The sequence below is a fragment of the Topomyia yanbarensis genome, chromosome 2 (assembly GCF_030247195.1).
Source record: "Topomyia yanbarensis strain Yona2022 chromosome 2, ASM3024719v1, whole genome shotgun sequence".
NCBI lineage: Eukaryota > Metazoa > Arthropoda > Insecta > Diptera > Culicidae > Topomyia > Topomyia yanbarensis.
The window spans coordinates 363,006,214-363,022,132 of record NC_080671.1 but is presented as its reverse complement, the minus strand read 5'-3'; the positions used below and the strand labels follow the sequence as shown (position 1 = coordinate 363,022,132).

Sequence of the window (15,919 nt, the reverse complement as noted above, 5' to 3'; positions counted from 1 at the left end):
TTACTAAACACTTTTTATTTAAATATTTCCAACTGTCTATCTTCTTAAACTTTTAACTTTGATGTCTGCCTTTCTTGAAGTATTAAGCAAAAGGTATTTGCATTGTTTCTATCCTAACCCAGTAGCTTCCCTCTCACTCGCAATTTTCTCTCCCCTAAGTCCATGCAAACAGTACAAGCGAATTGTCAAAAATGAATACGCAAGCGCATTTGTGACGTCACCGTAAAGTATTCAATATGTGACGCAAAACTATTTTCAAACAATTATTACAATTTTCTTTACTTTAAAAAAGTGCACACCATCCTAGAATTGAACGGCAGGAGATTTCGGACTTTTAAACTAAATATGGTACTAAGAATGTTAAACAAGATATTTATTTAATTTTGACTCCAATTGTTACAGATCCGCTGTTGTTGATCCTACCCGAAAATGACACAGACTATTATTCTTATAAAATAAGCAGTCGAAATCATTTACGCTCATTAATTATCAACAATTAGTAATCATCGATTACTAATATGCCATAATGGTGTAGTTGTTCTAGCAGTTCAATTGGATGGCTTGGTGCTTGTAGAATTTCCTTTAGTAGACTTGGCCGTTGCATTGGAAGTAGTTCTTCGGAATTTGATCTAAAACAAGAAGAAGCAAGTGGAACCGCTGCGTTTTTTGCATTTCTTACAATACTAGAATTCGCTCAAACTTTTAATGAAAAAAATTCGAGGCCCAAGTATATAACCAATCGACTCAGCTCGACGATTTAGGGCAATGTCTGTGTGCGTGTGTGTCTGTCTGTGTGTATATATGTATATACCGAAAAACGAGGTGACTTTGATCACTAGAAATTTTTTTCGTAGATTGCATATTTAGCCAGAATAGTACACCAGATCATTTTAACTTGAAATGAGTGTTACCCTTATAAAACACCGATTTGTTATACTTTTTGAGTAAATTACTCGATTAAGGCCGGGATTAAGTTGACGATATTCAGAGTGATTGCATAACCTTTCTATAGCAGAAAGCCAAAAATGTGAATTTGCTGTGTGTCCGCACTCTTAAACCCGTAACTCCGGAACCGGAAGTCGGAATTTAATGAAATTCAATAGCAGCCTATGGGAACGTTGTACCTTTCATTTGAGACTAAGTTTGAAAAAATCGGTTCAGCTATTCCTGAGTAACCGATGTTTATTTTTGGTGACATACATACATACACACACGCACAGACATTTGCCAAATTCGACGAACTGAGTTGACTGGTATATGACAGACGGCCCTCCGGGCCGGGATTATGTTCTCGATGTTCATAGTGATTGCATAACCTTTCTATAGGAGAAAGGCAAAAAATAATAGAGTTCTGTCTGGGTGTTAGGCATTTCATTAAAAATTGGTTTGGATAAGATGGGTTCAACCGTTGCTGAGAATCTACACCCATTACATACACACACAGACATTGTCCCAAACCGTCGAGCTGAATCGATTGGTATATAAAACTCGGCCCTCCGGACCTCTAATAAAATCTTGAAAGTTTGAGTGAATTCTATACATTTCTTTTATAAGAAATGTAAAAATACTCACCGGTGCTGCTGATGTCGTCGCAGTAGTGATAGTAGAATTACAGTACCTGTAATTGACTCTAAAAATATCTAGATCCGATAGACCGGTAGTGTTACCAAAATCACCTTCCCATGGTTGCTGAAAACAAGAAAAAATATTTTAAAAACGATGAGTTTGAAATCATTATATACCTCCTACCAAATTAGTCATCACTGGTGTACTGTAACTGGCAGCCCCTCCGTATTTGGAGTAGTGCATCACACTACCGTAGTTATAAGGAATTCTGTGCAGCTCATCTTGAGCAACCGATTGTATCGCGAAAGCTCTTAGATAGAACTCGGCTAATAGGAATTTTATATATTATTATTTCAATGCACTGAATTTAATAGACCCCTCACCCGTCTGATACTGAGGTTCCAAAGCTCCCAAATTAATCGATACCCAACTGTCACGATCCGGTCTGGTAAATTCGTGGATGAATCCTAGCGCATGCATTAGCTCGTGAACAACTATGAATGTTTCGGTACAGTAAGGCGTTTGTAGATTCACCCGATTCTGCTTATTTACCGTGCTTCGTCCCTGAAAGGACCAACAACCAGTTTCTCCACTATCAATACTCACGTAAAGCTTCTCGGTGGTGTGTGGTACAAATCTGACACATGTGGTCGAAGCGAACTGACTCATTGCAGTCTGTATGTTGGCAAGTTCTTTGGAAGCTATAAAACGAAACGTCGGTTTACAAAAAAAGATTAGTTCTACCGTTAAATTGTTGATGGAATCTGATCAAACGAAGTCGAAACGCAAATTCCAATATTAATTTAGTTATACTGGCCGGTACTAGACGCGTTGCGAATTTCCCATGCCATTTTTGTATATAACCCCTTAACCCATCTGTATCCCCACATCCTATTTAACACTGGGCATCCACGGATTTTGTGGAAATGTGGAAATATGTATCTTTTACTCTGCTTGAACAAAACATTGGCTGCATCTTTTGATTGACCTACTTTGATTATTTTTGATGAACCAGTCTACTGCCGGTGATAGTTGGTTTCAGGGCCGACCCCCAAATATGATCATCTGTGCTATAGCAGGAAAATCTTGATTTGATATTTTATAAAACTCCATCTTGGCTCGCTTGACTACAGGGATGTCCTGTTCTGTTTCGCTAGTGTACCCAGCTATAGTGTTCTTCTCCAGATAACGTATCGCTCTAGAAGTCAAGTTTTGTGTTACAATATATTCCCAGGGTAACTCTCCCGAATCTGCGAAAATGTTAAACGACTACTCCTGAACGTTCCGGTAATTGTTCGGTTAGCTGTGATGTGGTTTTTTTGTGAGATATGTGTAGCGATATTTCCACTGCGACTATGACCGCTTCCGTAAGTGATTTTGGAAATTACTAGCGTTTTAGACAAATTAAACAATGTTTGCCTGTTTCCGCTTTTTAATCTTCCTCCAATTAGTTTTAGAAAATAATCTAATTGGATGCAGCCTTTCGCAACTCCCCGAGGTGCGCTTTCAAGTTCAATCGTCTAACGAAAGTTATTCCCTATATCCGTGCACTGGTCACTTCATTTCCTGGTTGATTCTCACTGTTGGAACTTGTCTGTGTTTATGTTTTCTGCACGTATGAAAAATGCACGAATTTGTTGCTGATAATGAGAAGCTAATATTAGTAGCCCAATCGGATACTAGTTTAACTGTATTTTGTATTTTTTTCCTAATGCTGACAGGTGCTCTCATAGCTATTAATAAAATGTCATCCGCATAAACAAAGATCATGACGTTTACCGGTATGACCTTGCAAATTGAGTTGATCGTAAATACGAACAAGGTTACAGAGAGCCTTGTGAGACGCCAACTGCTTGAATTTTTGGTACCGAAAAACTATTGCCGACTGCCACTTTGAAGTTTTGGTTATCCAGGAAGTCTTGTATGAAATTTAGCACTCGTCCTTTGATACCACTTTTTGTGAGGGCAAGTATTATCGGTTCTTTCCGTGCTGTGTCATAGGCTTACGAGATATCCAGAAGAGCAGCTTCACAGTGTTTATTTGATGTGAATGCTTGATCAATTTTGTATTCTAAGTCGATTAAATAACGTTCCTGTCCCCGTCCTCGACACAAACTATTTTGACGGTTATTCAAAAGCTTACGGTTCTCTAACAATTCCACCAAACGACGGTTAACCATTCGTTCTATGGTCTTACCGACGCAACTCAAAAGAATGATTATCCTATGCTTGCACAGCTCTTTGGGGTCTTTTCCTATTTTTGAAACCGGTATACTCACACCTTTTTTCCACAAACTTGGGATCAAGCCCCCTTTCCAAACTGAATTTAGCATGTTCAAAAGCACCAATATAGCTGGATGGGTTTTGTTAATTGTATTGATGTTGCCGTCTGAAATGACCTTAGAATTTTCTGAAGCAGACGGGGAAGCGCCTTGCTCTACACGAGCGGTGATCGGTCTTGGTTAGTCATTCTTATTAGTTCATATATTTTAGATTTCATTGTGTGCTCCATTGGTGTCAGTTTGAGTTATGATACTACTTTGGCTATCATTCGTCGTCGTCTTCTGATGAAATAACCATATCTAACTTTACAACAAGAATGTCGTCGTTGATTTTACTATTTAAGTTAGAAATATCTGTTCGTTTCGGAGACGGTGATATGCCGTTAGGAAAGGTATCGATCAGTTTTATTTTGTATGTTGCATCGTTGGACGTTTTGAATTTTTGTTTTCTTCTGTGATTCTCAGCTTCTTCTTGACGGTGCCGGTGTCCAGCCGAGTAGACCTGTGCGCCGCCGCGCCACGCCGCCGCCGCCGGTAATTTTTAGCGTACGCCGACGCCGAACGGTAGATCGGCGGCGCGCCGCCGATGCGTTTTTTCCGCGCCGATAATTCGCGAACTCTAAAATTGTTGACTCTTAATTTTATTCACAAATCTAGGAACATTGTCTATGGACCGAATATACCGCGTTAACTGATTGATGATTTATCACATCTTGATCATTATTTGGTATTAGGGGTTGTCAATTGGATTACTAAATTAAAATAATCTTGATATTTTCTCGAAAACCATTACACGACACTCGTTATATAATTCAAAGATCCATCCTTGCTTCGTCAACTGGTTATGATTGTGAGCATATAAGTTTCAATTCACCATTCGTGTGCTTGAAATGGTTCACAAATTAAAAAAAACTTCCACTTTCAGGATATATGTGCCTGAAATTTACGATTATGTGCCTGATCCTAATCTTTGCACGTAATTAATTTCACTGGAACGCAGTGTATTATTCATTGATTTTTTAACCGATTCTTAATTCCTAATATGCTACACACGATTCACCAGTCGAGTTCGTGAAACTGTTCATGATGTAATCCATGAAGTAATTAATTTTCCACATAATCTTATTATACTTACGTAAACAATTACAAGGAACTCATACCTCATCTTCCCCTATTCATGGATTATTCGCTCTGCTTTTTGGTTTTGAAATTTCTATGTGAGCTATTGTGTACAACTGCTAGCAACCAGTCTCATAGGCACGAGCATTAGATACAAAGACATTACTAGCACCTGTAACCCTGTTATTCCTTTGTTAAAATTCAGAGAAATGTTCGGAATTAAACGAAACTGTGCTGAGCAAAATACATTACCTAGCCACAATTCATGTCCGTGAAATAATTTAGAAAACTATAAGACACGTGACTCTGTGTAAAAAATCCAACGGTAAGCTCAAGACTAAAATATCACGATAACACGACGAGAATTTACGAAAATCGTTGCACGTTGTTCAATTCTTGACTGTTTTAGTCAATAAAGTCAATACAAATCAATGTTTCATTTTCAATACGAGGTTTGTTTATAATTGATTGAATCGTGACCTATTTTAAAAAAAAATTCTCGAACAATAGTTGAGCAAAGTGATCTTGACTTTTCGCGACGCTGGTGCACAGATGTAGCGATGCAGAGGGTAAGATTTATAGTCTCATAAATTATTCATCGTGTGATCTAGCCCCACTCAAGAAAGATTTTCAGTGGCAGTTGCACCAGCCCGGTATCACAGACAAATAAGACGTAACACGAGATGAATTTTTATCACTCGTAGAAAAAAACGGTCGATTTCAATTACAAATCGGTGGCGTTATTGAAGAGATTTTGACACAGAGCTAAATGCGTTACTTATTTTCCGCACCCACCCGAAAACGTTACGGTCTTTTTAATCTCATGCAAACCAAAACAAACAATATGGGCCGGAAATGTGAAATTCATTCTTGTCGAAGTGCCCAAGGTGGGAGTTGTTCACAACCATTTCTTGAGTTACAACACGATGCCGATCGGTGAGTAAGCACATAACAGGATGTTAGTAATTTAATTGATTCGGTGTATCGAATGGATTAGAATTTGTTGGTCCCCGGAACTGCTGGAGAAATTGGCGGGGTGCAGGTGCTACGAAAACTAGAGATACGCTCAGACCATTTTCAATCAGACTTGTTTTGTGATCAGTTTCATCCTAACAGGAGCTAACACGTCAAGTCGTGGAATGATTATGATTGATAGTAACTGTATATTTAGGTTTCGTCAGGGTGTAGATCTGTAGGATTCCAGCACATCGAGCATACTTTGCACTCAAGATAGAAGTAGACCGTACGTTGTAAGAAAATGTAGTGCCAGGGAATCGTATTTCTTATCATCGTGGCGATTTTGTACTTACAAGAAGTAAAAGTAAACACCAGCCTGGAAAATGAAGTAATGTGTCTACCTTGAAAGGTGTCCTTACACGATCATTAAAAGTGACATTTCTGCGCAGTAATGCCAACAATAACGCCTTGTGTTAGGGTTTCTGAAATCTGTGGGATTCTAAAAGAGCGACGGTAAACAACCCAGGGACAACTTGACAGATAGTGCTTGTTTCATATATGCACCACCGATTTGATGGTGGCGCTAGTATGCCTTCTCGAAACGAAAAAGTTTCAAGAGAAAAGCGTTTTTCGTTACGTGTGTTATGAATGCCGTCAATGCGGCTAGAACAACATCTAGAAAAAGCTTATTCCAAAATGTGAATAAAGAAAACTATTATTAGAGAATAAATTTATCCCTAACTGATAACCGTCAGCAAAGTTACATAAATCTTATTATATATTTAGCTGGAAGTCGTTGTTTTTAACAACCGGCTTTCTTCCTTCCTAAACATGTTTTGATTTTCTTGTTGTGTGAAGTTTGAAATCGTTAAATCATTGGTGCTTTTTATCGCGAGAAATGTAAATGAAAAACATTTTGGCCAGTGAGAGTACATCACCACCAAGCTTAACAATTCGTTTTGAATAGAATTTGTGTTTTTATCAGAATTCTTGCAGCAAAAAGAAATGGTAGAAATGCTTAATTTGATTATTTTCCACAGATATGGAAAATAATAAATGGGATGCGCCTTTTTCAAATTTTGCTCCATTCGAGCCGCCATGACATCACCAAATCACCCCAAAATTTGCTTATGAATTCAATATATGGGAGCTGTCAATTGTCTCCGGGCTTACGGTAAAGATGACTAAATAGAAACAAAAAACAATGGAACGACAACAACAATTAATTTCCTCAAACAAAACAAAAACTGTTTTACCGTTGCTTATTTTCCCAAATATAGAACAATAAATAATTATTTTAGTCGTTACTCTGCATTCTTCAAATTTGTCAATTGCAATCATTATTTCATGCAAAGTCGTAGTATGCGACATCGACAATTTTTCTATTTCGTTCTTCAAATTTTACAACTGTAAAAATTGTTCCACCTTTCATTTATTATCTTGCATTTGGCAAGCAGGGTGGGCACTATTGGAGCTTCAGCTGAAAAAAAAATTGATATGGTTGCGAGAATTACATTTTGTGCAATGTGTTCAACAGATGTCGCTAGTACATCGTGGGCGATGATTTTTTTAGATTTTCTTTAAGCTGTAACGTTTGTTTGTATGTGCTGTGAAGTCTGTTACAATAGAAACCGAAAATTTGGGAAAGGAATTGTACTGTTAAGATTTTTTTTAGTTACCTAGGCGTCAATATTCGTCACGCCGACACACGCCGGCGCGCCGCCGCCGATAGGGTCCAACGGCGCCACGCCGTCAACGCCGCCGCCGCCGGCCAAAAATGTCGCTTACGCCGCCGCCGATTAAAAATGCATCGGCGCACACCTCTACAGCCGAGGTCGTTGAGATTTTTCTGAGGTGTGGTCACGTCTTCCTTCGGAAGGGAAGTAAAGCCGTTGGCCCCGGTCCATAAGTTTGATGGACCAATATCTCGTCCAGATAAAGGAGTCACCTCTCTGGCGTCGGTAAAGAAGAAGTGTAATCCAACTTCTATACTTACTAACAAATATCCTCCTCCCGTGATACTTGTGAAGTGCGGACTAACAATTCCTTCCCTTTCCTTCCGCGATCTACATTCGGGCCTGGCCGGCACCGGTATTGATCAATAAACACTTTAGGATTACTAGGAGTTGCACATTGAAAGATGTTTCGCTACTCCCAAGCATAATTATCTACTGATTCCCTGTGCAACTTCAGCTAGTCCAGATCGATAACGGAGTAGCAGCCAGGGGTGGTCGCACAAGCTCAAGCTCTTCTGTGACTCTCAGCTTCTTTGCTTCGTTTTGAATAGTTGCTTTTGTTAGTGTTGCTCAGGGTTTGCTCGGTGGTAGGCAGATTCGGATTCAACTGCTGATGTTTGATTCTGGCCGTATGTATCCTTTTAACTTGCTAATTTGGATTCTTTTTTTTTCTATTGTCGCTTTTTTCAGCAATATATATATATATATATATATATATATATATATATATATATATATATATATATATATATATATATATATATATATATATATATATATATATATATATATATATATATATATATATATATATATATATATAAATATAAATATATATATATATATATATATATATATATATATATATATATATATATATATATATATATATATATATATATATATATATATATATATATATATATATATATATATATATATATATATATATATATATATATATATATATATATATATATATATATATAAAATTTCAAAATTCAAAATACAATCGACTTTCGCAAGGGGCCTCAAGTTCTGCGGCAATTTTTCAACAAATTATGGACCAGGTCTTGCACGGGCTGGAAGGTGTTAGCTACTATTTAGATGATTTTCTTATAGCGGTTGAAACATTAGAAAATGTCCAAAACTTCTGGATTTAGTTCTTGAACGACTTTATCAAGCAAATAAATAATAATAAATTTAAAAATATGTAAGTTTTTCGTTACACGATTGCCATATTTGGGGTATCTTGTTACAGACAAGGGACTTTCGCCATCTTCTGAAAAAGTTTCGACGATAAGCCAAGCTAAAGCACCGACAAATGTAACAGAACAGCTTTTCTTGGATTGATAAATTTTTACAATAAATTTGTTCCACAACTGTCTTCTCAGCTAAGAAGTTTGTATGCCCAGCTAGCCAATTATGCAACTTTTAATTGGAGGTATGATTGCGAGAAAGCTTTTCAGTTCAGTAAGAATTCCTTGTTAGATGCAAATTTATTGGAGTTCTAAGATCCAAAAAAAACCGCTAATTGTCGTCTCGGTTGCTAGTTCATACGGATTGGGTGCTGTTCTAGCCCATGAGATCAATGAGTTAGAAAGACCCATATGCTTTACATCGTTTTCGCTGAATTCTGCACAAAAACGATACTCAATCCTTCATTTTGAAGCATTGGCGTTAGTTTGCACCATGAAGAAATTTCACAAATTTCTTTTTGGCCAAAGGTTTAAAGTCTGCACAGACCACAAACCGTTGGTAGGAATATTCGGCAAACCGGTAACAATTCGTTGTTTGTAACTATAATCCATAGATATACCATGAAGTTGTCTATCTAGTTGTCTATTGAGCAATCTGTCCCCAAGAGCCTTGACATATTTATTTATTTATTTATTTATTTATTGATTTATTTGTTTATTTATGTATTTATTTATTTATTTATTTATTTATTTATTTATTTATTTATTTATTTATTCATTTATTTATTTATTTATTTATTTTTCTTTTATTTTTTATTTATTAATAATAATGTAACGTAAGGCAATTGCCTTTTTAATGTTACAATTGATATCACTATAGAATTAGATCTTATGTTACTGTTTGTTGCTCTCAGTCGTAAAACAGCTAGACTGGTAGTGTTGGCAGATTAGATAGAATTTAGTTTGGCTAGTAATTCTTATTTAAATTTGCTTTTTGTTTTACAAGTTTTAATCACTACAGGTAGACCATTCCATCTGTTAAAACCTCTTACAAAGAATGACTGATTATAGTAAGCAGAGCTGTTGTCTATGGTATAATGTAGCTTTTTGATCTGTTATTGCGCATAGGTCTCAACTTTTCGTACAGATAATGGAGTTTTTGTAAATTTATGATTCCGAAAAGCGTAACGCAGGAATGAAAAATGTAGAATTTCGAAAAACTACAACCAAGCAGTGATGATTGAAGTCGGGTTACTCTTGAATATTTTGCAAGATTATATATCCCATTCATGCCTATGTTGTTTGTGGACAACAACGTTTTTAAACAGCTATAACTTTTGTTTGAGGCAAGATTTCTTCACAAAAGCAAGTAAGGCTAATAAATGTGACTATTACCTTTCATTTGAGTATTAACATTTGCAAGAATTAGCTCTAGAATTGAAGTTATTGCAATTTGTCTGATTGGATTTCAGCAGTGCTGCCAGGACAGTTTATGTTGATGACGAAAAATGATTTTTTCATATATCTTCGTTATGTTGCAATATTTTTGAAAACTGATCAAACTTATCAATGTAGACTGTCCTTGGTTACGTTTTCCACACAATTGGATTATTGTAAATATTCTAGAAGAATTGCATTGAGCATTAGAAGGTAAAAATTGAGCAGCTGCTAGCACTGCAAGGGAAGCATCTATGTTTATGAAAAAAGGCTTTTCGTGTTTCTTGATCCCACCGTTTTCAAGAAAAAATAGTTTTGAAACCCTACATGCACTAGAAAAGAATTGGGCATAAAAGGGATATGTATCGCACACAAGAATTTAGGGCTACTTTGAGTTTGTTCAGTGCTGCCATGGTTGCATTGCTGAAAAAGACATCTCCGTACAAAATATAAGGTAGTATTAGGGTTTTGAACATATTCAGCTTAGTTTGAACGTCAAGGTGTCTGGTTGTCAAACGTAATCGTTTGAGAGTTCCATAAATTTTTCCACACTGTAAGTTTATGTGAGGATCTCATTCAAGTCGTGATGTCAATATAACACTGAGACTCTATACGATCCACAAACTGGATTGATACATTGTTCAAAAATAAACGTGGTGCAACAAGAATAATTTTACGCTTCTGTATAAATATAGCTTTTGTTTTTGATGAATTTATGGATAGCAAATTTTTCAAGGACCTCTATATACTCTATCAAGATCGCTATTTATTTTGCGAGCCATCACTTCCAGACTCAAACTCTCGTAGGCACAAAAATAAATTTGTCCGTCATCAGCAAATAAATGTACACGACAATATTTCAGTACAGACGGCAGATCGTTTGTAAATAATGAAAAAAGGAATGGTCGGAGAAGAGATCCTTGTGGAACTACAGATTGAATGCTGTGGAATGAAGATAAAACGCTATTGCAGAATACCGCTTGTGTACGCCCACATAAGTAAGATTTAATGAGGTTAGCTGCAGTGTGGTAAAATTCGAAGGAAGAGACCAATTTATCTAAAAGTTTGTTGTGCGAAACCCGATCAAAGGCCTTAGCAAAATCAATCAGCAAAAGAATTGCTACTCCCCTTTTGTCAATAGTTTGAGCAATATCGTCATGCACTTTCAAAAGAGCGGTTTCAGTACTATGAGAGCAGCGGAATCCTGATTGTAACGGACTCAAAAGCTCATGATTTGGATTTTAAGAAGTTTTTCAAAAACATTCGAAAGTGCACTGAGAAGGCTAATCGGGCGATAATTTGTTATGCTTGTAACATTACTTCTTTTTACATTTCTTATAAAAGAAATGTATAGAATTCGCTCAAACTTTCAAGATTTTTTCCGAGGCCCGGAGGGCCGAGTCTTATATACCAATCGACTCAGCTCGACGATTTGGGACAATGTCTGTGTGTGTGTGTGTGTGTGTCTGTGTGTGTGTGTGTATGTAACGGACAAATTCTCATTCGTGTTTCTCAGCAATGGCTGAACCGATCTTATCCAAACCAATTTTAAATGAAAGAACTAAAAAACAGTATGAACGCTATTAATTTGTTTTTGATTCTGATGTTTAGTTTCCAAGATATGAATGTTTGAATGCGTAAAAATGGCGTTTTTTGCAGTTTTTTTAAATTATCTGCCGGAATTGACAACATAGATTAATACTTTATATGTTTTTAGACAGCTTTAACGAATACCTTTCAAACAAGCTATAGATTGTTGAAATCGGACCATTATCAAAAGAGATATTTAACATTGAATGCGGACGAAAGATTTTTATCATTTCCCATTGCCAGAAATATGACCAAAAACATGTAATCTATTATTAACGCCAAAACGGCTTATTTTAGGTCAATAGTATCTTCGGAGAATATAATGGAGGCAATACGCCCTTTCTTTTGGTATTGTGCTTTTACTGATTAATCTCCCTATGAGTGAGATATTTTCACAAATTTTCTTGGAAGTGGTTATATCGAAATGATGCCTTCAGCAAATTTGTAGCTCTTACTTTTGCGAATAACTTTACTGAAGACATAAAATATCTATTTTGAATACTTTAAAAGTTATGGCTTGTTGTTTGTGGATTACCTTTTGTCGCCCATTTATTGTTCAATATAGTAATAATCCATTGAAATAAGAAAAACATTATTACGATAAAAAGAATTTTGTATTTCATTTTTCTATCTACAACCGCTAGAAATAATCACCGAACACTTCCAAGCAGGAAGGAACTTGATACCTTATCAGTGCAAAAATGTTCATTTGTACGAACCTTCTGACTGCAATTTTTCTAACTTATAACCAACGGATCGATCGGAAACATATCGGAAAATGAAAGTGAAGTAAATAACTCTCAGCAACGGCGTAGCCAAGAGAAGGTTTTGGGGTTTAACAACTCCCTCCCTACCACACCCAAAAAATATATTGGATTGCAATTGAAAATTTATTGATGCAGACTGATTTAATTCAGTATTACAATAACAATTATCTGATCCGTACATTGATAACCTGTTGTTGTAAACATCATGAGGACTTTTGATAAATTGTCAGAATGGGGTCCTGATATGTAATTGATCTATTGGTCTTGATTTCACAGTTGCCTAATAGCATCAATATCAAATTCCTGCCTGAAATCATTCCAATAGAAAATTCCAGAGTTCTGTAATCAATCATAATCCTCAGATTTCTTTTCAAATTGAGCTCGCTTTTGTAGAGATGTACTGTAATGAGGGTCTTTATTTAATAGAAAGCGAAGTTAAAATTGATTTAATGTCTATGAAACATTTGTTAAAAATGTTTTTGCCTTTCTCATTCACTCTAAAATTCGTCAATCTAATCCCGACCGGGAGGGCCGAGTGTCATATGCTAATCGACTCAGTTCGTCGAGATAGGAAAATGTATGTGTGTGTATGTATGCATGTGTGTGTATGTGTGTATGTGGAAAAAAATATGACCTCTGTTAATCAGAGATGGCTGGATCGATTTGCACAAAGTTAGTCTCAAATGAAAGGTACAACCTTCCCATCGGCTGCAATTGATTTTTTTTATTGATTGGACTTCCGGTTCCGGAGTTAGGAGTTGAAGAGTGCAATCACACAGCAAATTCCCATATAAACTGAAATGAAAAATTTTCAAAATCAAATTTGTATTTTTGATGCCAAATGACTTTAAAATGCATGAACCATTGAGATTTGATATAAACTCGAAAAAATAATGTTTGAAAAAAATTGATTTTTTTAGACTTTTTTGCCTTTCTCATATAGAAAGGTTATGCAATCACTCCAAAAATCGTCAATCATACCGGCCCGGAGGGAGTATGCAGTGAGGGGTTGCTGTTTTAAAATTAAAACTAGTTTAAAATTTCTTAACAAGTTGAAAATTTTCGGCAGGACCCGGACCTCCCGGATCTTACTATGTGATACTGAAACATCGCTTGAAACCAGCGGCGGTCAAGCGATGTTTCAGTATCACATAGTATCTCAAGATCGTGGCTGTCGATCCATTGTACGTATGTGCAAATTGTACTGAACATGTAATATTCATTTCCACCATCGTATTGAACATAACCAGCCATGGAATCGTAGTCTGGACAAATGAGAAAAACCCAATTGCACCACTAGGTGGATCAAAATAGGTTTTTATTTTGGGAATGCGTCGAGTTGAGACGAAAACGTAATATGATTAATAACGAGGATAACATTTTCCGAATGTAGAGCGAAATTTATGAAAAATGACGATTTCCATTCGACTCTAGCAGGTCCTGGTCGATTTTGATGAGAATTTGATTTTTGTTGTATGACTTATATGTATAGGTCAAATGTTCCAAAACAATAATTTAAGGTCAAGATAGCATCATTTTGAAACCGCCAATTTCGGAGGTTTAGTATCTTCGATGAGTTTTACATACGAACAGCGCATCATTTGATAAAGTAATTTTGACGGTATATCGTCCAAGAAGTATTTATGGTGAATTTTCTCAGGTTAATATTCATGACTTCAATAAAGTCTCAACAAATTTGCTAAAGACACGAACTCTGTTACTATTGTCTGAAAAATTAATTCTGCATAATTTTAAAACTTCAAAAATTACGGTTTCGGAATTATGCCGTTTGGACAGTAAGATCGATTTTCACCAAACTCCCACAAATTGTAAAATTGGTATTGTAAAAAAACGTAAGGGCGATACTTCAATGCTGATAGGTGGGACCGAAAAATTAACCAACGCCAAAGGAACTATATTCTATATATACTATCATTTTGTCAATTTCAATAGCAAACACAAATTTTAATTTAATAATTTCAAATACTTTATGAAGTTTTGGGTTTCGATCACTGAATCAAGCAATCTAGGATGTAAAAAGCACAATAGTTCTTAAATAGGAAATAAAACCAAGTCTGGAAATATTCACTGTTGATTTTCTTTGAATGGTATCACTGCTACTATCGCTTTTTTCAAGAAAAAGCGTTGATTTCTTAGTTCTCAGTCGCGTTGTAAATTTGAGTAAAGTATGAACTTCAAATCGATTAAAAAAAAATCGATTTTGACATTAAAAATGTCTTACTCCACTATCTGGGGCTAGGTGTCATTCTAAAATCTAAACTATCTCCCATGTAACGAAACTATGTAAGGTTTGCACGCTTATAACTCCGATATTACTAGATGGATTTTAATCATTCATACACCAACCGATTCAGAAACACCTAACTTAAATATTGGTAATAATTTAATATCTCCCCAATAAAAGTAGACTTTTGGAAATTGGTAAAATTAAAAAGTTCACGAAAAACGGGAAAATTACCATTCGTGAGGCAGATTTCTCAGACACAGCCGTCAAAAGAGGGCAGCTTAGTGACTCAATGAAAGACGAAAAGTCATAAATAGAAGCGACGCATGTCCGTTTAAATCAGTTGTTGCTCTTGTCTCATACGAACAACATCGTCTCCGGGCGATGCAATAAGCGCTATCGATTTTCGGCAACGTTGGCATTTGCGCACACTCGCACCTATGTGACTAAACCATATACGGTTAGTTTATAAATAGAGGTGACGCGTACCCGTTTGAATCAGTTTTTGTTCTTATGTCGAACGGGTAAGATCATGGCTGCAGCGTGTGGGCACTGCAATAACCCGTAGACGCTATGCATTTTCGGCAGCGGTGGCCGTGTGCGGATTTTTCGGGTACCAGCACGGTGTCACAGAATGATTTGCAAAGTGGGTGGGTGGGGTGGTTTGGATTTAATTCAATACGGTGTGTGCTGCTTAAGAGTGTTGCGTTTGAATAAAATACATATATTTATTTTTATGCATGCGTGTGCGTTGTAACTTGTTAATCCATGTTTACGGCACATTGTAGCTGCCTAGGGTAAAGAGCCTATTGGTTTTCATATGTTTCATATTTTGGTTATATGTTTTTTTATCAGTAAGGCATCTGACAACGTGCTTCTGCAGTTATTGCACTGTTCAGCAGCGTAGTATTTTATATAGGGGAGTACACTCAGGTTTTATTACGCGGTATTTTTTACGCGAATTTTGAAATTTCCGCGGTTTTCATTTACGCGTTTTTTTTTAAATTTAGGCGGTTTTCAT

The 15,919-nt window shown here is 36.2% G+C and overlaps 1 protein-coding gene across 1 annotated transcript in view; it reads right to left on the bottom strand.

Annotated features, from left to right (window-relative positions):
* Window positions 1-394: 394 nt before the first annotated feature.
* The window catches only part of LOC131684425 (astacin-like), an 85,847-nt gene continuing 70,322 nt past the window's right edge, over window positions 395-15,919 (bottom strand). The window contains exons 4-7 of the mRNA XM_058967281.1: window positions 1,950-2,267; window positions 1,750-1,892; window positions 1,573-1,689; window positions 395-629 (exon numbers count right to left, since the gene is read on the bottom strand). Of these exons, the coding sequence (XP_058823264.1) occupies window positions 549-629; window positions 1,573-1,689; window positions 1,750-1,892; window positions 1,950-2,267 (659 nt within the window). The 3' untranslated portion in view covers window positions 395-548. The remainder of the gene's footprint in view (window positions 630-1,572; window positions 1,690-1,749; window positions 1,893-1,949; window positions 2,268-15,919) is intronic.